Source organism: Labeo rohita, chromosome 3 (assembly GCF_022985175.1).
Source record: "Labeo rohita strain BAU-BD-2019 chromosome 3, IGBB_LRoh.1.0, whole genome shotgun sequence".
NCBI classification, from domain to species: Eukaryota; Metazoa; Chordata; class Actinopteri; order Cypriniformes; family Cyprinidae; genus Labeo; species Labeo rohita.
The window spans coordinates 8296589-8321227 of NC_066871.1; the positions used below are offsets into that span (position 1 = coordinate 8296589).

Consider the following 24639-nt stretch of genomic DNA (forward strand, 5'->3'; position numbering starts at 1 on the left):
AAACAAAAGAATTTGTGGGACTTGAAAGATTTTTCTGAAGAACAGTGGGCAGTTTAACTATTCAGGACTCATGAACAACTATCACTAAACAAAATAAAACAAAAAAAACAGCTGTGGATCATTCAGGTAACAACACAGTATTAGAAATCAAGTGTATGTAAACTTTGAAACAGGGCAATTTTTTATAAATTCAATTATTATTTTCTCTTGTGGACTATATGTAAACTTCTTTTATATTTAATATCTTATTCAGGTCCGTACTAAATAAAAAATAACATGCATTTTGTATAATCCATCTTATTTTGGTAACATAAATAATATTTTGCAGAATCCGCAAGGTGTATGTAAACTTTTGACTTCAACTGTACTCTGTGAAAACAAATCTAATTATTTGATTAAATTTCGAATTAAATCATGTGTTTCTATTTTAGAATATATTTTAAATATTAAATATTGATTACCTTTTAGTTTACCTTTACAGGAAGAACAAAATAGTTATTATAAATATTTCATTTATGTTTTCACAAATAAATACTATACTAACAGTTCTGCTATGAGTATTTCAGTGGGTGTTGAGCTGTCATCTACATCCACAGTCAACAGGAAATGTGCTCTCCGACACAGTCGCCAGCTTGATTAGTGAAGACATCAGCTGCTCACCCTGATTAGTCATATATCACGAACCAAAAGTGGCTTCTTAAACAGTCTGCTGCCCTTACAACAGCACTTTCAGGAAAGATATAATCCTGACATTAATATGATTAAAGGCGGCAAGAACTGGTCTTTGTGGGAGAATCCGAGCCATTAAGCCCGGGAGGTAACCACAGATCTTGCTGAGCAAAAGTGCAGGCCCAGTCGCTGACTCACTCTTGTTACTCTTGGAGCTTGGAGCATGACGTTTGAGGCCCTATACAGACGGCAAGCACTGAGAGTGCAGGACAGCTCCTGCTGTTCCAGACAGACATCAGTCACACCATTGTTCTATCTCTCAGTCCTTATCAGTTTGTATCCTCAACAGACGCTTTCTTTTATTAGAACTGCCCTCCTTACCGACATGCATAACTTACTCCATCCCCCCCACTGTCAAAAGAGTAATCTACTAAAAAACAGTGGCTGGAGGTAAATGTGTTCCACTTAGAGAAGAATAGGTACAGTGTGTGTGTGCAGAGCTTAGATGAAAATGTGTGCGCCACTTTGTTAATGATGCTGGATTAGTAGTTAAAATAACAAGGAAGTAGATCATTTGACTAGCATATTTTTTTGGTCTCAACAGATTTCTGCACATGCAGTCCACTGCATGTAGGGTGAATTTGTCTAAACATTAATAGTTGACATTTGAGCGTTATGTTTCCATGAAGCACGCATACTCACGTGGCATGATGCCCTGGTCTGCAAGCTGCTCGCGTGTGCGCCTCTGTTGGAGTTTCAACTGAAGCACTGTGGAGGAAGCAAAAACAGAACAATGTAACTACTGTAAGTTTTTACTTTCAAAGTGATAGTTTGTTGAATAAAATTTGTATACAAATTATTGAATAAAGTCGATATTTTTGCTTTCTTTGCACACAAAAATTATTCTCGTAATTTCATAAAATTACGGTTGAACCACTGATGTCACATGGACTATTTTAACAATGCCAAGATATCTTATTTTAATTTAGTTTAAAGGGAATATGTGTACGTTTTCATCGCTAGAGGGCACATATTTAAAACAATCAAAGAACCAAAGGCGTAGTTTAATGACGATTGTGTGGGGAATCATGGGAGTTGTAGTCTTCATCCCCACAGCTGATGCAATCCTCGGGACTTGGCAAGAAATCGTGTCCATGGATGAGCTAATGTATTAAAGACTTATTAAGGTCACTGTAGTATGAAGCAGGGTGGGACTGAAAGTCATGGAAGTGAAACAAGGACACTGGAGAGATTGCTAATGAAGGACAAAAGCAATATATGGCTCAATCAGCCATTAAACATTCTTGGAAACATTTGGGACAATGTAAGCACACAAGTCAGCAAAATATATAACACTATTCTAATGGTTTTTGGATATTTTAATAAAAAAAAAATATCTTGGAAAACATACAAATAAAAACTAATTAAAAAGATAATAAATACTTTAGTAATACATCAATGATACTAAAATAATTAGGACTGCCCCCTGATAATCGACTAACCGTTAGTCGATGAGAAGAGGCTTGGTCAACCAAAATTTTATTAGTCGCTTGGTCACAGAAAAAAAAAAAAAAAAAAAAAAAAAATTTACAGAAAGTGGCGAACTCACGTGGCCCATGACTGACAGATCATTAATGGATGGTCTATGTGGTAATATCGTACATCGGGCAGGACATCCAAATGCTCACCTATCATTCATCGACCTCAAGTATGGCTTTTCATCTAAAATATGTAAGTAATGGCAACTTTATATGGCCGCTTGATATAATGTTAACTTAGAAAAATGCGCTACTGAAGCACCGGTGCAGTCATTTGCTCTTAAAGCGGTCATCGGATGCCCATTTTCCACAAGTTGATATGATTCTTTAGGGTCTTAATGAAAAGTCTATAATATACTTTGGTTAAAAATTCTCAATGGCTGTGTAAAACAACACCCTTTTTACCTTGCCAAAATCAGCTCTGCAAAAATCATCCCATTCTGGTCGAGGCTGCTTTAAATGCAAATTAGCTCTGCACGCCCCCGCCCCTCTCTTCTCTCTGTGGAGTGACGAGCATGTTTACTACTTATGCATTTAGCAAAGATTCATACATTTTTTTTTTTATCATTATAGGGTAGATTTGTAAAAACACACACTAATGTTCAAACCACATATAAAAGTGAACTTAGCATCCGATGACCACTTTAAAAAACACGCTTTCTGCCGTCTCGGGCTCTGTGTACTTGAGCGCAAAACTTAGAAACTCTGTGCATCTCTATAGAGAGTCAAATGTCTACTTTTAAATGAACCAATTCAAACAGAAAATAAATATTCTCAGAATGTGTCATCCGTATGAAACATATATACAGGCACATCCACTACCGCAGAGATGAGAAGTCAGTGTCGCTGACTTCATCTTTAGTTTATTAATAAATGATTAAAATGTTATTGCAGTTTTCTTGCCGTTTTCCCTGAAACATTCATAATTATTATGTGGCAAGTTTTTTGGTGTGTGCTCTTGAGCGTTATTAGGCTATGTAGGCAATTAAAGGCTCATTATTACGATTTGTTTGGTTTATTAATAAACATGTGACTAATAGTCAACTAATGCTGAAAATGAACAACTACTAGTTGTTCTACTACTCAGTCGAGGGCTGCCCTAAAAATAACACTGCTGAACTTGAAAAATTATATTTTTCCACCTCAGGTAAATAGTTGTCAAGCATAACCAGCAGGCACAAAATGTCATAAGATGTTGATATTTGATTAAATTTCAATTGCGACATCGAATGACCAAAATTCGATGTCAATTCAATGTCTAATATTAACGTCAATGTGATGTCCAGTTAAGACATCCGCTGACATTAATATTTTGTTGTTTTTAGGTTGTGTAACCAAAATCCAACGTAAAACAGTTTTGGTGTTTCAGGTAATAAATCATTTTAGAACTTAATATTTAACAAAATATTCATCAATCCAAAACGTTTCGGGGTTGAAGGTCAATCCAAGATCTGTACTTAAGTCTTTCAACAGTTTTGACCTCAAAAGCAATCATACAACATAGCACTGTTTATAAGAGAAATCAACAACAGAACGACGTCCAAAGCACAAAATAATAAACACTGCAATGATCCTATCAACTTCTTGAGGTGATGTCATCTAAAGTCTTGGCTTAGGATTTGCTGCCCATAAAAAGAGCGATGCAAGGTGTTACGCTTTGGATTAGGAGGCACTGGTGCGTTAACAACCAAGAACATCAAAAAGACAAGCGGGAAGGTAAAATGCGGGCCGTTACGCACAGCCTACGACATACAGCCTGAAAGCTAACTAGACAGCTCGGTTTATAAATGTGAAAACACACAAGCGTAGGCATGTTGGTTCGAGAGAATAACACCACTCCTCTGCAAAACATTTAAAGAGAAGGATGGCAGTTGATCGTGACAAATGGGACAGCGGAGCGTGGAACATGCCCAGCAGACCCCTGCTTCCACTCGCCGGAGTGCAGAGCCAATCTGATTGGCTGCAGAATGAGGCCTAGCACACCCAGTTCTGCTAAGGTCCCGGGAGAGCGACCACTCTGTCTGACTCACCGCTGCTAAAATAAACCCAGCCGTTGTGAGAACAAGTCCTGGGAAACAGAAGAGTTTGGAAATGGCATTGGTGGGGGGGGGTACGTTGAAGACATACATTCTGTATCACAGCTGAATAAAGAGTGGACGGACTGACGGAGGGGACCGAGTGCCTCTTCTAAACCCTCCAAGAGGGTTTAGAAGAGTCGCCCCCACCCCCGCTTCCAACAGCTTGGAACACTCCGTCCCGAATCGTGTCTTCCATTATTATCTGAACCAGGAGGTTTCAATATAAAGTGGTTATCCTTTACAAATCAAAATCCGTGCCACCACAAAGCGGCTTTTTCAAAACAATGTGCCGAATGAAGCCGGATGGAAGAGTAATACCATAATCATCTTCACGTCAGTCCGCCGGTACATGACATGCCTGCAGTCATCGCAGTGTTTGTTGAGCTGATGTCATGCCTGATGAACCCTGACTGACCTTTATGTGGCTCCAGGCCTCTCTCTCGAACTGTACAATAAACAAAAGGCAGCTTACATACTTGTACATCTCACTTCTCAAGATCCAAAACAAAGCCTAAAGTTGCTGTCACATTCATCACTGTTGGGGGGCAAAATCAAGTAATTACAATAGCAATCCATGCGGAGCGAAACATCAAAAGTTTCATGTCGCAACGGGTTCGAGTTAGTCAAATTCGTCACGCTTGGTTTAAAAGTGACTTCTGTGTGAGCTGTGCTTTATACACTGACAACAGACAATGGAACTTTTTTGCCCTCGAAATTTCGGCAATACGACCGCACCTTAACGCCAACCAGACGCTATCGTAATTTAAATTAATGGGCTATGTTATGGCTACCAAGCCTGCTAATGTTGACTAAACTGAAGCTGTTGAAGAAACACTCTGACATTGACCTGGACTGTGTTGACATTACTGTTGCAAAAAATATTTCAGACTGTATCTTCATGGGCGCTTGCAGAGGACTGCAAGTTGGCTCGGGTTTGCGAGCTGATAAATGAATATACCATTTGGTTTACGGTTAGCTGATGGGAACCATCCCAATGACCAATAACTCACTTGAAACTCTCACAACTGAAGCTGTATATTAATAACAGTGAAGGCTGCAGAGATATCGTCATGCACTTGAAAGTCTTATTGTTAAGAAACCCGTAAAGAGGTGTTACTGCCATAAGGCATTAAAAGCAGATAAACGTCCTGTACAGGCACGGTTAGGCAGTTAAATGATTAACTGAATGGTGAGGTAATGTTTGGGTGTGAGTCTGAATGAAAACCGAGATGCTATTACAAAAAAATACAATGAAACTCGTGTCAACATTCATGATCACACATCTCATTTAATACAACAACATTTATATCAACTCCAGATCTTCTCAACATGCGTTTCTATAATAATTACCAGCTGCCAAAAGCTACACCATTTCCCAGTGTCCTTCACTTGTGTTTCGCATCAACTTCCCCATTTTAATTCACACTGACATGGAATTTTAAAGAGATTTCAAACTATTTGCATTTACCCCTGCAGACATTCAAGGTCTCCACTTCAAGGCAGGCCATGGAGCTGAGAGACGGATCGGCGAGCTGCCGTGTCTGGAGTCCCATGGATTGCTGCGGGAAATGAGGACCGAGGCAAAACGACGAGATCTGGATTGAAATTCCCCAGCGTGTGGTTCGATTACAGAGCGATCCGACAAGTTCCTTCACCGGCTCTGTCTCTGTGCGAGTGTTTGTGGGTGTGTAGTTCTCAGCGAGAGTCAGCGCTCTCTGCAGCGCTTCAGCTCCAGCTCCGTCACTGACTGACAGGAGAGGCGGGACTACAGAGCTGCAGCTGTTAACCCTCAACAGCACTGAATGCTGGGAAAATACAATAGTTCTTAATCTTAGACAATAAAGAGGAAGTTAATGCAAAAATATGCATGTACAACCACAGCTTCCCACACTTCTATTACACGCAACTTCAGTTTTAGCAGCGAGTAGATAATTTTTGTACCTCTTTTCCCTCTTGCAAACATGTTGTCATGGAACAAAAATTACAAAAACAGGCGAGCAGCACCCTAGGGATCTCTTTGTTTGTCTCTGCCACTTAGTGTCGACATAAACTATTTATAATCAGGGTTTACAGATGAGAGTCAACATTTCACTCTTCTCATTTGTATTTCAGCATTCCGCCTTTTTAATAAAGCACTGTGTGTCTCATGGGGATTTAAGCAAAAATGCCATTAAATTTCTTATCTACTTGCAAGGATGTTTTTTTTCATAGGCGCTCGAGATTAATATTGCAGAGAGGGAAAGAAAATATTTAAACAAAGCCTATCTGAAACAGCCAAAGTGATTAAACACAATGGAACAGGAACGTCCCGGGGTAAAAGAATAGGGAACATTGTCCCGGGCCCACTAAGGTCCTATATGATTTAATCCTTTACGGTTAGTGGGTTGTGGGTTGCCTGAATAATTAAAGTATTAGTTCACTTCCAAAATAAAAAATGTCTTTCTTTCTTCAGTCGAAACATTCCAGGATTCTTCTCCGTATAGTGGACTTCAATAGGGATCAATGGGTTGAAGGTCCAAATTACCATTTCTAAGGGTTCTACGCAATCCCTGCCGAGGAATAAGGGTCTTATCTAGCGAAACAATCTGTCATTTTCTAAAAAGCTAAGAAAAAACAAACAAATTTGTAGTAATCGAAACTGAAATTCAGAACCTATAACTGATGTAATTTTCCCATGTCGTTTACTTTGTTTTTTTAAAATCTTGTTAATATTTTCACCTTAAAACATAATACCACGTGTAGTCAGCGCTATACACTGCGCTCTCATCTTTTTGCAGCATCTTGCCTGAGTAGCGCGTTTAAAATATAAACTTTTACATGCAGCACTGCTCCAAAGCAGGTGGGGCAAGTTTTGCAACTTTTGTTTACATTAGCATGTTGGCATGACAGCTTTTGCATTTGGTGGAGTAGGCATTCTGCGCTTTTTATTTTTTAAAAAAAATCATACATCAGCACTGCGTCTTGATTGTTCATTAATTGTAATCGAGGTAAAAGATTTTGATTTTAAGTCATATCGTCCAGCCCTAGTTTTTCACCCTACCCTAACTTTTTGAACCAAAGTACATAGAGAATAAATTAACCATGCATGACCTTTCCAACGTGATTACGCAATGCGTGAAGTCAAGCTAGTGCAAGATGAGCATTTGTGGTTAGAAATTATATACATTTTTACATTTTTTTAGAAAATGACCAATTGTTTTGTTAGATAAGACCCTTATTCCTTGGCTGGGATTGTGTAGAGCCCTTTAAAGCTGTATTGAAACTGCAATTTGGACCTTCAAGCCATCTATATGGACACTATATGAAGAAAAATCCTGAAATGTTTTCTTAAAAAAAAACAAAAAAAAAAAAACTTAATTTATTTTCAATTGAAGAAAGAAAGATATGAACATCTTAGATGACATGGGGTTGAGTAAAAGATCAGGAAATGTGCGCCAATCCTTTAATTGTTCCTAAAGAAGCCCTATATAATTAAACAAGTTTCAGGTCAGCTGACCTAGATCAGACTTGTTTCTTAGAAAGTGTTTACACATGATGCATTCCTATTTTCAAAAACAAATAAACAGAGTGGATTAGAACACAAAGGTCTTGAGACACTTTTAACCCTCTTAAAAATGTTTCTTTGCTTTATTGCTAATTGTATTTGAAATGTTTTGACTGTGTGACCTCAAAGTGGGTTATATTATTATTAGCTTGGCATGCTATCTGAAAAATATAACCCTTGAGGGGACACTTAAATACAATAAAATATAAATGCATTATTAAAAACAAAGCAAAAGCCAAAAATGTCCATCTGCATGTGTACGGCTGCAGTGTCTGTGTTCTACAGGGAATTCGTTTAATAATAATAATAAACAAATTTAGATTTGTTTTGTTGTCCATCCATAAAACTACATAGTTTAGCAACAGCTCATCCAATGGAGTTTCTTGCGAACTCAATGTACAAACAGATCCAACTAAGGACTAGCGTGAAAACAGTCCATGAGACAATACCAAGACTTCTATGGCGATACATTATAATGCGTGGGTCTCCAGATAACTTGTGGGAAAATAGTCATAAATGTTTCAGTAGGGGAATTTGCAAACAGTAGTGACGTTAAGTTTCACTACAGCTAGACGGGTGGGTTAAAAAGAGGAAGGATGGGTACGGTCTGTCCCCCAGCCTGAGCAGGAACAGATCATGTTGATTCAGCTCAGTGCAACAAACCTCACGAGGTCATAATATCTTTAGGCAGCAGCGAGCAGGAATCAATTATGAGAAAACACAAGAAAAGAGTGTTCCTTTAAAGGTATTTATTGGTGCAGTTACTCTGATAAATGACATGGACTCAAACTCATAACTTAGTATCTCAAAGCTGATAAAAACAGAAATTATGCCTTGTATTAGGATTTATTGCAGGTCTCTTTCAAGTTTATCATCTTATGCTGAATGTTATGAGGTGGTCTGTTGCACATTATGTTCTCATGAAGTACACCTTGTACCAGGGCTGTAACCACACGAGGGTGATGCCCCCCAAAATTCACAACTGCGGTCAACCGATGTGGGTTTTCAATGCTACCCATCCCTTCCACTCTGCAAAGATTTGCTCACATCTTTCCTTTGAACACATTTCTATCCAGTATGCATCAACGTAAAACACCTTGGCCATAACCATAACCAAAAATCCTGGACACACACAAAAAATGAATATGATCCAATATAATAAACAAGTTAAAGAGACGGATGCATTTTATGGTTTCATAAACAGGGTAATTCTGAGGTTGTGTTAAATATCGAAGTGTCAAAATGAGTCATGGTTTCATGTCTATTTCAATGCAACAAGTCTGAGCAACTGTTGAACGACACAGAACAAGACGGAAAAAAAACAACAACAAAAAAACAAGTCATGCAGTGGGATCAGAAATACACACATGCCTGGTGGGGTCTCTGTTTGCTTTCCTTTTGCACTAAATTACCCAGCAGCCCGAGGACACACTGACATTCTCAAGGGCAAGGATGTCTGTAGGGAGTGGGACATGAACTCTGTGGTCGAAGAGATGTCCATGTGTAGTTGGGAAAGGTTCACTGCCATTCCGCCCACTGGACCATCCCTTTAGTGTTTTCTCATCAGGGTCCATGTATATCACAGTAAAGCATTTCAAGAATGAACATGGGCCAGGATTGTGAAAGCCAGACAGAAGGAAAAGACGATAACATCAGAGTGACCAGCAACAAAGAATTCAGTATCACTTTCTTAAAATGGCCAAATGTAAATAAATAGTTCTTGAAAATGAAAAAAAAAACAAAAAACACAAAACTGTGGTTATTTACTTCCCCTCAAGCCATTACAAACCCTGACTTTCTTCCTTGGAGTGCAAAAAGAGAATTTTTGACCAAAAAGCCTGATTGCTGTTTTCTATTAAATAATAATTAAGGGGGACTTGATTGGTGACTTTGAAAACAAATAATTCGGTTTTGTGAACTGATAAATGGATTCACCGAAAAGACTTAAAAGAACGATGTGTTCATAAATCAAACATTGCTATTTCTCTCATGAAGGCACTGGGAGGATGTTGCATAGAGCGGTTTTTATTTTACATTTTTTGAGCCTGAGAGGATACTGGCACCATGGACTTGTATGGCGAATTACCATGATAGAGGAGCTAGATCTGTGTTCCTATGAATGCGCTGCTCACGTGGCCAGTCGCATGATTGTCTGCTGTAAATAAAATTTCATGTGCTTGGAACAATAAGAATAAATTCATATTTCAGTTAAACTGCCTGCCGTTCTTTAGAGAAAGAAGAAAAAAAACAAAAAAAACAAAAAAAACAAAATTAACAAATTCTTTGGTTTTCCAGCATTTTTGTGTATTTGAACCCTTTCCAACAATGACTGTATGATTTTGAGATCCATCTTTTCACACTGAGGACAACTGAGGGACTCATATGCAACTATTACAGAAGGTTCAAACACTCACTGATGCTCCAGAAGGAAAAATGATGCATTAAGAGCCGGGGTGTAAACTTTTGAACACAATAAAGATGTGTACATTGTTTCAGCAAATGCTGAAAAACCATGCTGAAGAACAGTGAGCAGTTTAACTTTTCAGGGCAAACAAGGGACTCATGAACAACTATCACTAAACAAAATAAAGTTAAACGTTTATGTGCTTTTCTTTTCTTCCTTTTGTACTTAGAGCTCCCACTCACTGTAATAAAGAGGTTTTAAAAATATAGTTCTTGTAAATAGTATTGGTATAGTATTAAAATAGCGTTTTAGTAATAAATATGCATGCAAATTGCAGTAATGTGCAACAGTTATCTACTGTACAGTGTTTGTCAATGGTCAATCGATTTTTTTGTGTAAACTCAAGAGATGTGGATTCGGACGTCAATTACATTACCACATGATCTAGGTGTGCGTCAAAAAAAAAAAAAAAAAAAAAAGTAGGTAATTCAGCCGGGGATTTTTACGTGGGTGGTGAGAGATAAACACCTAAAATCAGACAGCAATAAAATCACTGACTAATCCCTGTAAATGTTCAAAATAACTTACATCCCTATTAGAAATTACCATCCAAATCTGTCACAAGTTAAAATTGGGAGAGTTAAAACTCTTTTGTCATTTACACTATTCAGAGTATCATGTTTTTAGGTGAAGTTCTTCAACAAAAAGCCGACTCTTGAGATTCATTGTAGTCCGCTTTGTGTACATGAAATAGACACTGACACATTCAAACATGTCATCTGAGAAGCGTTAATTACTATAAACATCAGTTTTACAGCCTTACAAAACTATTTTGGCTGAAACCATTTTTTTTCCCTTGTGTTGTTTTGGATAAATATTTTTGATTGGCAAATTTTTGGTGCATGACTAGAGGAAATGCAAAAGAATTCAAATAACTACCATTTGTTACCAGCCACAACACGAAAATAATTATCAGCTTATCGGTATTGTCCAGAACGTTACGTAATTGTTACTTTAAGCGGCCCAAGATATTCTACAAAAATCCACCTTTTGTGTTCCACCAAAGAAAAAAAAAATCATAGAGCTTCGGAACACAAGAAGGGTGTACAAAGAATAAAACAAAGATTATTTCTGAATGATCAACTGTTCCTTTGAGTTGCAGCCAAACAAAAACCACAACATGACTGCAAGCCTAAGAATCCTTTATATCTGAGACTTTCTGCAATCATATTTGACGCAAAATCTATCACATTAGTTTACCAGTGGTGCACCCGAAGATGAGCCAAGAACACTTTGGAAAAGAGTTAAAGGGAGCACTTAAGACATGATTACATGTTGGCGTTCATATGCAATTCCTGTGTAATTCCCCACGTCTTACCGCAAACAAATTTCTCAACTTTCTGGCAGGCCCTATTTTCTCAGTGTCAAATTGGGGCGGTAGTTTAACGGATGAGGAGGAAATAGGAGCTTGGGAGCAGAGTTATGGCCTAAGGGCCTGAGCAAATGGGCTCACTTACCGTTCTTGCGCTCTTTAATGGGTGGAAGGTTCTGAGTGGGCTGCAGAGACAATTCCTCCAGGTCATGGGTCACCGCTTCGCTCCGTGGGCTCGGCACCAGCACCCCCATCGCACCCGAGTCGCCCTCCACTCCCAGACTCTCCTGGGGCTCCATATCTCCTCAGGGGGAGAGGCAAGGGTCTCTCCCTGGAAACTACCACAGCGACTGACGGGAATCTCGGACTGCAGTCTGCCAGAAAAACAAAAAGAAAAACAAAAGGCTTTCAAGTGTTTTGCAGCCCTTGTAAACATTAGAAAGCCCTAATGGAGCTGAAAGTTGTTGTTGTTGGGGTGTGGTGGCAAAACTAATTTACTCGCATGTGGCTGATTGTTAATAAACTTTAAATGGCCAGAAATGCAGCTCAAAGGTTAATGTATCCATCTGCATCACATTGCTAAGACCCAAAACACATTTTGCTGTAAACTGGTGATGGTAAAGCTCTTATTTCACAGAGCAATAGCTTGATCGAAATCTGACCAGGCAACCCCCCAATCTTGAACTACCCACTCCCATGTATTTAATCAAATAAGTTTGATGGTCCTCCCCGTTAACCTATAAGGAAAGCTCTTAAATCCTTATGGCTCATGTTTAAAAGCGCAAGTTGTATAAGTCTTGTTCTGGCTCCACTCCAAGACGAGTTATACAGGAGTATATCCAGGCAGCACGTCTGGCCCAGCTGTTTAATGTGTTATTCTGACAGATGCTTTACATCTTGGTACATTGAAAGGCCACTTAGGACAACTTTGTCTGCAATATCTGCTCGGTCTAATTTTGCAATGTGCTGCACTGGAAAATATATGTAACCACATTTCATGGTTCGGACATGCAGATTTATAAAGCAAACATTTTAAATGACCGCAGGGCTCCATAAAGCACAAGACATGCAGGATTCAAAACATGCCACACTGCAAATTTATGATCAACATATCAGGAATACCTGTATATACTGTATGTAGTAATGCAAACTAGTGATGCATACTAATCACTTGGCCTAGTTAAAAATTTTTTCAACCATTTGTTCTCTTCTGTGTCAGTCTTTGACATGCATTCACGAGAGCACCCCAACTCAAGCGAGTGGTGCTGCTGACGCAGGAGCGGGCGTTCTGACACGGAACCTGGATGTGCTGTGCCCTGTTTACAAGCAGAGGAAGACGCGCTATACAACAGTCTTCGTAAACATGTCTGAAGACGCCAACAGAGAGGATGATTTGCAATGTCTTGCCAAGCCTTACTTATTTGAACTAGAATATACAGGCGATGAACTAAGAAAGACGGACTTTATATGTCAGAACTACGTTCTTACTACCTTTCTCGGTCTTTAACGTGACAATTGCATCTATGCAGAGTTAAAAAGCTCTCAGATTTCATCGAAAATAATTTAATTTGTGTTTCGAAGATGAACAAATTTTTCATTTTCAGGTGAACCGTCCCTTCACCGCCACCCGGTGGATTTAGGAAAACAGCGAATGGTGGGCAATACGCATTTAAAGTGGTAAATATAGGAGGAATATGTCTAAGTCTATTATATGCGCTAAACTTCCTGCTGTCAGCTGGTGGCGCTATGCCTGTAACTGAATATTAGCATGTAGATATCTTCAGGGCAGGACTTTTATCAAACATATTAAGTTTGGTGCAGATTGATGGTATGTTTGAGTTAGTGTAAAACATGACATCCTGTCACCAACAGGTGGCCCTATGGTTATACCCGAATATTGGCCTTTAGATGTGTTCAAGCCAGGACTCTTATCAGCAGATCGGACATTGCATGGCTGAGTTATAACAGCTTCTTTTTCAATGGCGAAACATTGAACTTTGTCAGGACGCCACGGACACGCCCTTTAACGAAAACTCATGATCTTTCGCAATTTAACATCACAAAGGGCTTTAGATTAGACTGACCGAATACAATGTGGATGTCATTAAATCTCTAGGAGGAGTTTGTTAGAGCAGTGGTTCTGCTCTGCACATTTTGTATGTTTCTGAATCTGACACACTCAGTTCAGTTCATGGATCTTTTTCTTAACAAGCTGATGATCTGAATCAGGTGCGTTAAATTAGGGAGACATGCAAAACGTGCAGAGTTGAGAACCTCTGCGTTAGAGCATAAAACATGCCACTTTCTGTTGCCAGCAGGTGGCGCTATGGCTATAACTGCATATGGACTTGTGTTCAGGACAGGACTCTTATCAAACATGTGAATTTTGGTGCAGATCGGACATTGTATGCCTAAATTATAACAACTTTCTTTTTCACTGCGAAACGTCGAAGCTTGTCAGGCCGCCACAGACACGCCCTTCAGCGAAAACTCAAGATCGTCGCAATTTAATGTCACAAAGGTCTTTAGATTACACTGAACAAATCTGGTGTTGATCTGTTTAAATCTCTACGAGTTTGTTTAATACAATGCCTGAAATGGCAAAAACGGCACAAAACTTGCCGAGAAAATTCTAAATAACAGACATCCTGTTGGGTTTCGGACTTCGTACCTGGGGACTTTTTTGTATGTATTGGTGTGTTACACGTGTCTACTGAGTTTCGTACATGTATGTGAAACATAGCTTGAGGGGCACTTTGCTTTAAGATTCACAAATGTTCATGAAGAAAAACAGAAGTTTAAATCTCTTGTTAAGTTTGTCAAATATATCTCAACATAACCCAAGAATCAAATTCCAAAGCACTATTGTTCTATTGAGAACAATAGCACTTTGGAATTAAAATTAAAGTTCTATTAAAAGGACGAAGACAATTCAAATATGCTTCTCTTTGGAATGCTATAAAATGAATTTGATATGTATGATGTCTGCTCAGAAAGCTCAGTCTGTTCTCTTTCCAGAAGTATGAGAACTAAAGAAGCAGCATAAGAGTAGACAGACTGACTGATGGGATGTGGAGCTATACTGTAGGTATCCAGCTATGCAAAAGCTCCTGTCAAAGACTAATCCTGCACTTGGCTGTTCTATCCATCCATGCCAAGCAGAAGACAAAGTGAAGTTTGGCAAAACCACAGCATCTGCTCATTCTACCCTGACCGAGTCTGTCTGGATTGCTTCACAATAGAGTTTTTTAGTCTCAGTGGAAGTATGGAGGTTTGCCTATGTGCAATGTGATGGACTGGACAAAGACAACACCAAGCTTTTAAATTAACCATATGAGCAAGGGTTTGTTTTGTTGTGTGAGAAGACTCTTGCTTCACTGATGTCCTCGAAAACACCCACTACCTTCTCATGGTGGTGCTCTTCTCTCTGGAGACTTCAGCTCAGCAATGCTGAGAACATGCACAGGCGCATCCCATCGGGTACATGCTTTGTTCTGAAGCCACGAGTCTCACAACAGCCAATGAGTGATTACGGGTTGGCGTTGACTTGGCACAAGTGTTACAAACATCCTCCGCCCACTGCACGGTTATCTAGAAAAGTCTAGTTTCTATTATAGCCGCCATAAATAAAAAGCTCTTATGACGTTATTACAATGCAAACGTGATGTGGAGCACTTCAGTAGTGCAGCGTACAAAAGATAACCTTAGTAAAACAACATTTTGCATAGTTATTACTTTTTTGCCTACCATAAAACCTTGTTATCTAGTTTTATCCATTGATAGAGGGCGCTGTAGTCCTCATGTGTTAAATTTCTTAGTTAAATTGCCTTTTTTTCTTACATTTTGTGTTACAGTGAGATTTTTTTTAAAGAAATCTCTTCTGCTCACCAAACCTGCATTTATTTGATCCAAAATACAGCAAAAGCAGTAATATTGTGAAATATTTTTACCATTTAAAATAACTGCTTTCTATTCGAATAGATTTTAAAATATAATTTATTCCTGTGATGAGCTAAATTTTCAGCATTATTACGCCAGTCTTCAGTGTCACATGATCCTTCAGAAGTCATTCTAATATGCTGATTTGCTGTTCTGAACATTTTTATTATTATTATGATCAATATTTAAAACAGTTGAGTATATTTTTTCAGGATTCTATGATGAATAGAAAGATCCAACATCAGCATTTATTTGAAATAAAAAGCTTTTGTAACTTTATACACTATGCTATTCAAAAGCTTGGAGTCAGTATAATTGTTCTTTTTCCTCTGGGAAGAAATTATAGAAATTAATGCTTTTATTTAGCAAGGATCCTTTAAATTGATCAAAAGTGATGATAAAGACATTTATAATGTTACAAAAGATTTCTATTTCTGAAAAATGCTGTTCTTCTGAACTTTCTATTCACCAAAAAAAAAAAAAAAAAAAAAAAAAAAAAATTCTACTCAGCTGTTTTCAACATAATAATAATGTTTTTTGAGCAGCAAATCAGAATATTTGAATGATTTCTGAAGGATCACGTGACTGGAGTAATGATGCTTAAAATTCAGCTTTGAAAACACAGAAATAAATTACATTTTAAAATATATTCAAATGGATAACAGTTACTTTAAATAGTAAAAAAATAAAAAAATAAGCACAAAATTTTTACCATTTTACTGTATTCTGAATTGAATAAATGCAGTTTTGGTGAGCAAAAGAGACTTCTTTAAAAACCATCAAAAATCCTACTGTTTCAAAAACTTTTGATTGGTAGTGTATTTATTTATTTACATTTTTTTTTTTTTTGCTTTATATCCAAGCATTATATATACACATGCATACTACATGTAAATATATGCAAATAAAAAAAACAACATTCATTTATACACATGTATACATACACACAATTAAATATATTAATTAATAAAACTACACACATACCAAAAAAGCAATATGGCAATATAATAAAAAGCCTAATGCAACAATCACACTTAATTGTTGCAGTAAATAGAATAATAAAATAATAGAATAATAAAAATCCATCCCAGTTTAATTCACAACTGCATTTTTAATCCTAACTGCCCGTTCAAATCAAACACATTTTGAATGAAATCTACAGCTACATTAAAATCTGTAATTCTACATCCCTTAAAGTAACTACAACTGACCAAGGAAAACCAGCTGATAAACTGTTTTACTATTTTTATTAAAAAGGTCTATGATTAACAACTCTGTTACAATAACTTGAACACTAATGTGTCCCTTCAGATGATTTACCTGTCAAAAGCACAGGATGCTTTGTGCCACAGCGCTCCTTATGAAGATCACTAGGTCATGATGACTCTGAAACAGAAAGGAATATTCTGTCATTAGATGTAACAGGAAAACAACAGGTTTAAATCTTCCCATTAGCAGTTTCCATAGGTGAAAGCAGAAACATTCTACCTCATCTAGTTGCAAAACAGCATGTGAAGAAGAGGGCAAGGAAAGGGAAGGGTGGTTTGCATCTAATCAATGCAGTTGCTGTGGAAACGCTAATCTGCTTGTGCGCTGATTAATAGCTAAACAATAGCATGACAGATATTTATGGATGTGTGCCACTCCACAGAAGAGGCCATCAAGAGATATGGAAAACAAGCTTATGAGAGTCTGCACTCAAAGCCTCAAACGCAACCTCCGCAAACACGAGCATAAATATTCATTGAAGCACAAGACAAACATTCAACTGTGCTGCTCTCTACTGCACATCTGAAACTCTGTGATTACATCTCGTTTCAGACTATCAGAAGCGACCAGTCTAAACTTTAAATGCAACGTCCAAATAAAAACTGTATACTTGTATTTGTATGTCTGAAAATTAAGCACACTAAGTGTTATTTAAAAATAAATCGAGAAAATAGTCATAACATTACGGTTGAAACACTGATGTCACATGGACTACATTAACAAAGTCCTTACTATCTTTCTTGAACGTATCAGTTGCGTTGCGGTCTATGCAAGGTCAGAAAGCTCTCAGATTTCATCAAAAATAACTTAATTTGTGTTCTGAAGATGAACGAAGGTCTTACAGGATTGGAACAACATGAGGGTCAGTAATTAATGACAATTTTCATGTTTGGGTGAACTATCCCTTTAAGCGTCAAAAATACGGGTAAAAATACAGTATAATAGTAATATTATGAAATGCTATTACAATTTAAAATAAGTGTTTTCAGTTTGAATATTTTTAAAAAAAACGTAATTTATTCCTAAAATTTCAAAGCTGAAATTTCAGCATCATTACACCAGTCTTTAGTGTCACATGAACCTTCAGAAATCATTCTGATTTGTGCTCAAGAAACATTTATCAAGCATTTATTTGATACAAAAATCTTCTGTACCATTATTAATGTTATCACTGTTACTTTTGATCAGTTTAATGCATTTTTACTAAACAAAAGCATTAATTTCTTAAAAAAAAAAAAAAAAAAAAAAAAAAAAAAAATCTTTCACATCTATTACTTTTTGATTTCTTTGAGGAATGGATGAAATAATATCCTAAATGTGTGGACTTGAGGACTTTCTGTGAAAAGCAGAGAAAGCAGATTAAGTGACTCTGTGAACACTCTGATCTTGTTATCTTGTGCAAATTAAAAACAACATGTTGATGAATATCTTAACTCTTCCAGACATACAACCCCCGACGACTTGACTAAGCCTTGGCCGGCTTTCTTGCCTGCTCAGATTCCCTGCTCTCAATCTAATTCAGCTGAGTTTAAAGACTTTCGGCTGTTTTCTCGCTAAGGATCAGCGGTAAGCCTCTCTCAGTGACACTCTGACAATTCATCTTAGTCCAGCACAATTTCGAAACCTCAAACAGAATTACATGTACGATTTTGAAGTGGAAACTCGGGCCAAATGGGGACATCCTTGTACCGCTCTCTGCCAGTAAACTCAAAGGTTGGCTCACTGGATTCTTTGCGTTGGGATGCATTTTCACTCCACCTAGAATAGGAAGTGAAGATGTGCATGACTGAGAACTCAGTGTAAACAACTTCACTCTCCCTACGGAGGGAGATTGTGGCTGAATGTGAAGTATAAATTACACATCGTAATGGACTTAATAAAACATTCATTTCGCAATTTAAAGGCTGGAAAGAATGGGACTGCTTATGGGAGTGGAAAGTTCTGTTGGCGATCTACTAACAATGCGCAAATTAAAGGACACAGACGCAATTCATTTCCATAATGACCAATGCAATCTACGAAGAACAGTGCAAATGGGAAAAGCACAAACTTGGTTAAATGGATAGTTCACCCAAAAATGAAAATTATGTCATTGATTACTCACCCCCTTGTCGTTCCAAACCTGTAAGAACTTTGTTCATCTTCAGAACACAAATTAAGACATTTTTTACTGAAATGCAAGAGCTTTCTGATCTTGCAAAGACAGCAATGCAACATGCACAAAAAGTATTCTCATAGCTTCATAAAATTAAGGTTGAACCACTGATGCCTATTGGACTATTTTAATGACATCATTACTACCTTTCTGGGCCTTGAATGTGGTAGTTGTGTTGTTGTCTATGCAGGGTCAAAAAGCTCTCGGATTTCATCAAAAATATCTTTTTTTGTCTTCTGAAGATGAAGTTCTTACGGGTTTGGAACGACATGATGGTGAGTAATTAATGACAATTTTCATTTTTGTGTGAACTATCCCTTTAAGAAACAATTTAAATAATAACTTTTGTAAGTCACTTTTGTAAGTCACGTGGAATCATTTAAATATTCTTTTCGCAATTTTGCATCTGAAAGAGAAGCTCCAACAATGCATATGCAGGCACAAAAAACTAACACCAAAAGAAGGTATGTCCTGTTAAATCTGGCCCTAGGCATCATAAACTTGACACCTTTTGTAAGCGTTTTCAGAAGAAATACATAACATACTAAACAGCTGAGTATCACACACTACCAGACATTCAAGTTATTCCGATCTCAACAACAACCCTCAAAAACACTGGGGCTTGCTGCAAACGAAAACAACATGTGTTTTCAAACTGGCTCAAAATATTTTCTGATAGAATATCTCTGGTTAAAATCAAATATGAGGACAGAAAAAAAAAAAAAAAAAAATGTGATTCAATTCTGCCCAAAATCTTTACACTGGTTTCGGCTTTCGGCAACTAGAGTCGACTCAAAATCAGAGAACAATTTGAGTACAATTTGAGCTTGAAGTCTCTTAACGGAGTTTGTTATGTTGAATGGAAAAAATCCTAGGTGTGTTTCTCAATTGTGTTTATTTAAAATAGTTAACAGTTGTTCCATAAAGTCCAAACACCAATCCAAGTGGAGTTTGGCGGGACACATTATGGCCGTATTACCGCATTACTACACAATGAGAACTTCTCTTCGCACAAACACTGAATGAGTCATCCACAGTAAAATGGAGGGGGTCAGCTGTGCTGCTAAATATAGCTGTGAGACCGGCCAGAATAAGCATCAGAAATAAAAAAGAAACCCCTCCAACGCTTTTCCATGTGTGTGCAGAGAACGCAGGCATCAGGAGTCAGCACAAAGAAAACACTGTGAGACCCGCTTGAGTGAAGAAAGGAAAGGGGAAAATTCCTTTACCATTCCCAAAATGATCCCACATTTTAACTTTCCCAGAAAGCCAGCTAATTCCCAAGAGGCTGTCCCTGAGCACAGCGCACATGGCCTTCGCCCCTCCCACTTCCCCTCATGCCATTGGTCCAGCAGGGAGTCAGTAGAGAGGGATCAATAAACCAGAAATCAAAATAGCCTGCTGTCAACCACTCGACATTTGATGAGGTTTATTCGATTGCATTTAAAGTCAAATCATTAAGGATTTAATGCATTTTAAAAGCTGATGTTCTGGTCTCCATGTGACCATACAATTACTTCTCAGAATTTACTTCCTATTTTCAACAATGTGATTCAACCTAATGAGTAAGATATGCAGTTACTATGTGTTTTTAATAGGTTTCTGTGAAACTTACATTACCATAAGCCTTGTGCATCTTTTTTCAGAACAGCAGATGTTTGGCAGTCTGACTCATGATAGATTACCATTTTCATCAAGCAATAATGTGGCAAACAATGACATAAACTTGTTGATCATTTCCAACAATGGCCAGCGTGATGAAATAAGCAGTTTCATAGTGTTCTTTTTGGGTAAACAAACATATCAACACCAGACATCAGTGCTACAGTTCCTACCAAAAAAAACAAACTGGAACCATGACAACTGCATCAAAGACAAAACAGAGTGTTCAAGATAAATAATGAGAAAAATCTTTTAAAATGTATTCATGTTGGTTTTTGTGTGGTTTTGAATACCTTTTAAGTTTAATTTTCAGATTTTTCACAATTTTAAGATTTTAATTTTCAACAAAGGATTACATTTTTTTCCTGACTGTGCCTTTATATTAATCAGAATGTATGAAATGTTGCAGAACCACTGCATTTTAATCACAATCCAAAGAAACGTGCTAAATATAGCATTAGATTGCATAATTTAAAGCAAAAACAGAATGCTCTGACCTTAGCTTTGTGATATTATGCTACAAAGCATATTTGAACAAAACAAAAACAACAGACAGGCTGAATGAGAACACAAATTCACTCTCTGTCAGCAGGTGGCGCTTATGGAACAGCAGCAATATAGTGTTTCTTTGGTTACTGCTGTAACAAAAACAGCGCAGCGCTTACTATATTAATATGCATTATACGGAGGTAAGATGAAAGGAAAATACCATCTAAGCTTTTCTGAAGACAGTCAGTTCCTCTCAGAGACACATTCATATAAACCTCTCACCTCCAACTGACCCTTCGCGAAAACCCACTCTCCTTAGTTACTATTGCGATGTCCGACAAACAATGCTGCTGTCACACTACACATGTTCTCACACAGTGAAAAATACGTTAAGGAAACTGACAGCACGCTGACAGACAAGACAGAGCAGGTTACTTCTGGTATGAATCAAGGTCTCAGGTTTAAAATGTAATTTTTTTGAAGAAATTCTGACAATAAATACAGTTTTTTTGGCTCTGAGCCATGACAGATCACTATATTTCCTTACTAGATCAATCAACACGTGAACCGATCATCTTTTCTTATTTACTTAAAGCATGAAATAAACATGAATGAACATCAGAAGGTATTTCATTTTAACCGCAGAACCGCAGACGTCAATACACACAATTTTCACAAAGTCTACTCTCTACAGTATTTTCTCCGCATTCGCCTTCAGTGTCTCTGGCTTCTGTTAACAGCTGTTTACAGTTTGTTTATTTGCCAAGTTAAAGATTAAACTATTAAGTTATTAAAGGGGTCATCGGATGCTAAGTTCACTTTTACATGTTGTTTGAACATTAATGTGTGTTGTCAGCGTATGTACAAATCTACACTATAATGATAAAAATCCATGCAGTGGTTTTTAATTAATCTGTAAAAATAACATTGACATGACTGACATGAGCGTTTTAGCTCGGATCAGCTGTAACAGTCCACCCTCTTTGTTTCGATGCCGGAACAGAGATGTAAGTTAGACAAGAATATCTCAGATTGAGCGATTGAGGTGTTGGGTTGCTGTATGTAATAATGAACGTAGTGGTCGTCATTTACTCCCGACATCTGAGCCGCTGAAGATGCAGTTGATTACGTTTGTTTGTGAAGGGAATGCATTTGCATAATTCAAGCCAGTTTACTGTTTGAACAACATAGTATCAACATATTTTTCTTACATCTTTAATACATGTGAGCATACATCGTAATCAGTATTTTAAAAAATGTTTTTTAAGGAATAGATTACCCAAAAATTAAAATTTGCTTAAAATTTACTCACCCTCAGGCCATCCAAGAGTTTGTTTCTTTATCTGAACAAGTTTGGAGAAATTTAGCATTACGTAACAAGCAATGGCTTGAAATTAAGAAGCCACAATGATGGATTTGTTTCTTACAAACACTGCTTTTCATTTCACTTGATATTAATTGTCAGGATTGGAATCGTGTGGATTATTGTGATGTTTTTAGCAGCTGTTTGGGCTCTCATTCTGTTGGCACCCATTCACTGCAGAGGATCCATTGGTGAGCAAGTCAAGTAATGCTGAATTTCTTCAAACTCATCTACATCTTGGATGGCCTGAGGGCAAGTACATTTTCATCTCATTTCATTTTTGGGTGAACCATTCTATTAAATATATTCTTCAAGGTAATTATTTTTACAAATACCATAAATGTTAAATCACACATCTTTAATTTTTGGGGGGGGAGTCACACAAACATTTTGCAACCTGAACCCTGTCATGCAATAAAATCATCTGATAATTTAAGAGACTCCTTAACCTTGACACTCAGTCATAAGGGTACTTTTATGATACCATTTCCTGTTTTCTGTTTTTGCCCCCTACACATTTCCACATTAGTTTGCAGCACATGGTTTTGATTGGCGGAAAATATTTATATTATTTACCAATACATGCTGACACTTTCCATTTCTGCAATATATTAAAGGAAATACTCTAGAGAGAACAGCTATATGAGGAAAACAGACGCAACCCAACGAGTTGTTTTGCGCGAACGTATCAGAACGCATCCCACGCGAGTTCACTGACCATTTGAGAAGCTTAAATTTAGCTTGGCACTGCTGACTTACTAATTTCATTGGCGGCTTTTGATCTAAGGACACCTGAGTGTGGATATGAATCTGGTTCATCAGCATCAAAGCCTGTGAGGTCGCATCACATGACATCGCAGCGGAATGTTATTGTGTCATCATGTGAGCAGAGAGGGGAAAAAGTCATTTGTCCCGATTCTCCTTTTACCAGGCATGCTTTGAAATACGAACTAAAAAAAGCCAGGAAGATGTTTAGTTTAACGAAACAGTGATATCTACATAAGCAATGGCTTCATTCTTGTTTCTGAACTTTAGCTTTACAAACTACAGCTCGAATGCACAAAATAACATTTACCCGATGATAACAGGTAACGATAACAACCTTTAGGCTGCAAGCTTTAAGTCAAACAGGCGACGCAGCAGACTAAGAAAACAATGTCCAGACCACCAGCGACACATCATGCTTACAGTCACTATAAATACCAGAACCTACAGCTTTCAAATCCTGCTTGAGCTCAGCTGTAGTCTAAAGGTCCTGTCTTAACTGTAGACATGTAGACATTGACCAGATGATGGAAGGTAGTCTCAAAACACTGGCCGTTGTTTTAGACAAATTCCTTTAAATTGATTCACAGACAGCGAACAGTCTTCACCATTCATCTTTCCAGCACATGTTGTTTGAGGAAGGACGTGTATGTGAAATATGCTGTGGTGAACTGACACCTGCGGTGGGTAAGATTCAGCCTGTCATCAATAAAGAATGCTTTATTTTTCAAGTCCACGTCTATAGCACGAACTATACTTGGGCGAGAAAGGACTATGTGGTTCAGAGAATAACATTTGATAGTTAGATTAAATCCAAAAATGTGAGCCAAGAAGCTGTGAAAATAAATTGGCATTTGATGCTATGCAGGCAAACTGGCACGGATAAACAATTAAAACACGTGGCTCTGCCATTTAAGAGCTGCTTGCAAATATTTTTCTTAAATCATAACATACATTCGCGATGTTTGACAACTCCGTTTGTCTGGATTGCCTGACATATTTCCATTAATATGACAAGCTTAAATAAATATCAATAAAAACAATCTGGTTCATCCAGTCCTGGGTGGTTGTCATGCTCTTCTTGACTACAATAACAGCATTTACAATAAGTGTACAGCTATATTGTAGGTCAAACTATTAAACCGGATTTAGTACATAAAAACATTAAATATCGCAATAAACGGTGGCCGACGAACCAGACTATATTTAGGCATAAAGCTATCCTAATTACATTTTTTATACCTGTAGTACAGAGTAATTGGTCAGGTCTGTGGCAGTAAACACTGGGAGTGTTTCAGGTACCACACCTCCTCACAAACCACACTGAAGCTAAAGGTCACTGCATGGGAACGCTCAACAATGCTGCTTTGCAGACACACCCATAATGCCATG

The 24639-nt window shown here is 37.7% G+C and overlaps 1 protein-coding gene across 3 annotated transcripts in view; it reads right to left on the reverse strand.

The window, feature by feature from the left end:
• The window catches only part of mrtfbb (myocardin related transcription factor Bb), a 43675-nt gene that overhangs the window by 17715 nt on the left and 1321 nt on the right, over window positions 1–24639 (reverse strand). For 2 of the 3 annotated variants that reach the window (XM_051105273.1, XM_051105279.1), the window contains exons 2-4: window positions 16865–16930; window positions 11751–11979; window positions 1372–1437 (exon numbers count right to left, since the gene is read on the reverse strand). In XM_051105273.1, coding sequence (XP_050961230.1) covers window positions 1372–1437; window positions 11751–11904 — 220 coding nt within the window. In that variant the 5' untranslated portion in view covers window positions 11905–11979; window positions 16865–16930. Of the gene's footprint in view, window positions 1–1371; window positions 1438–5753; window positions 6034–11750; window positions 11980–16864; window positions 16931–24639 lie in introns of those variants that run through there. The other variant, XM_051105288.1, reaches the window with a different exon arrangement.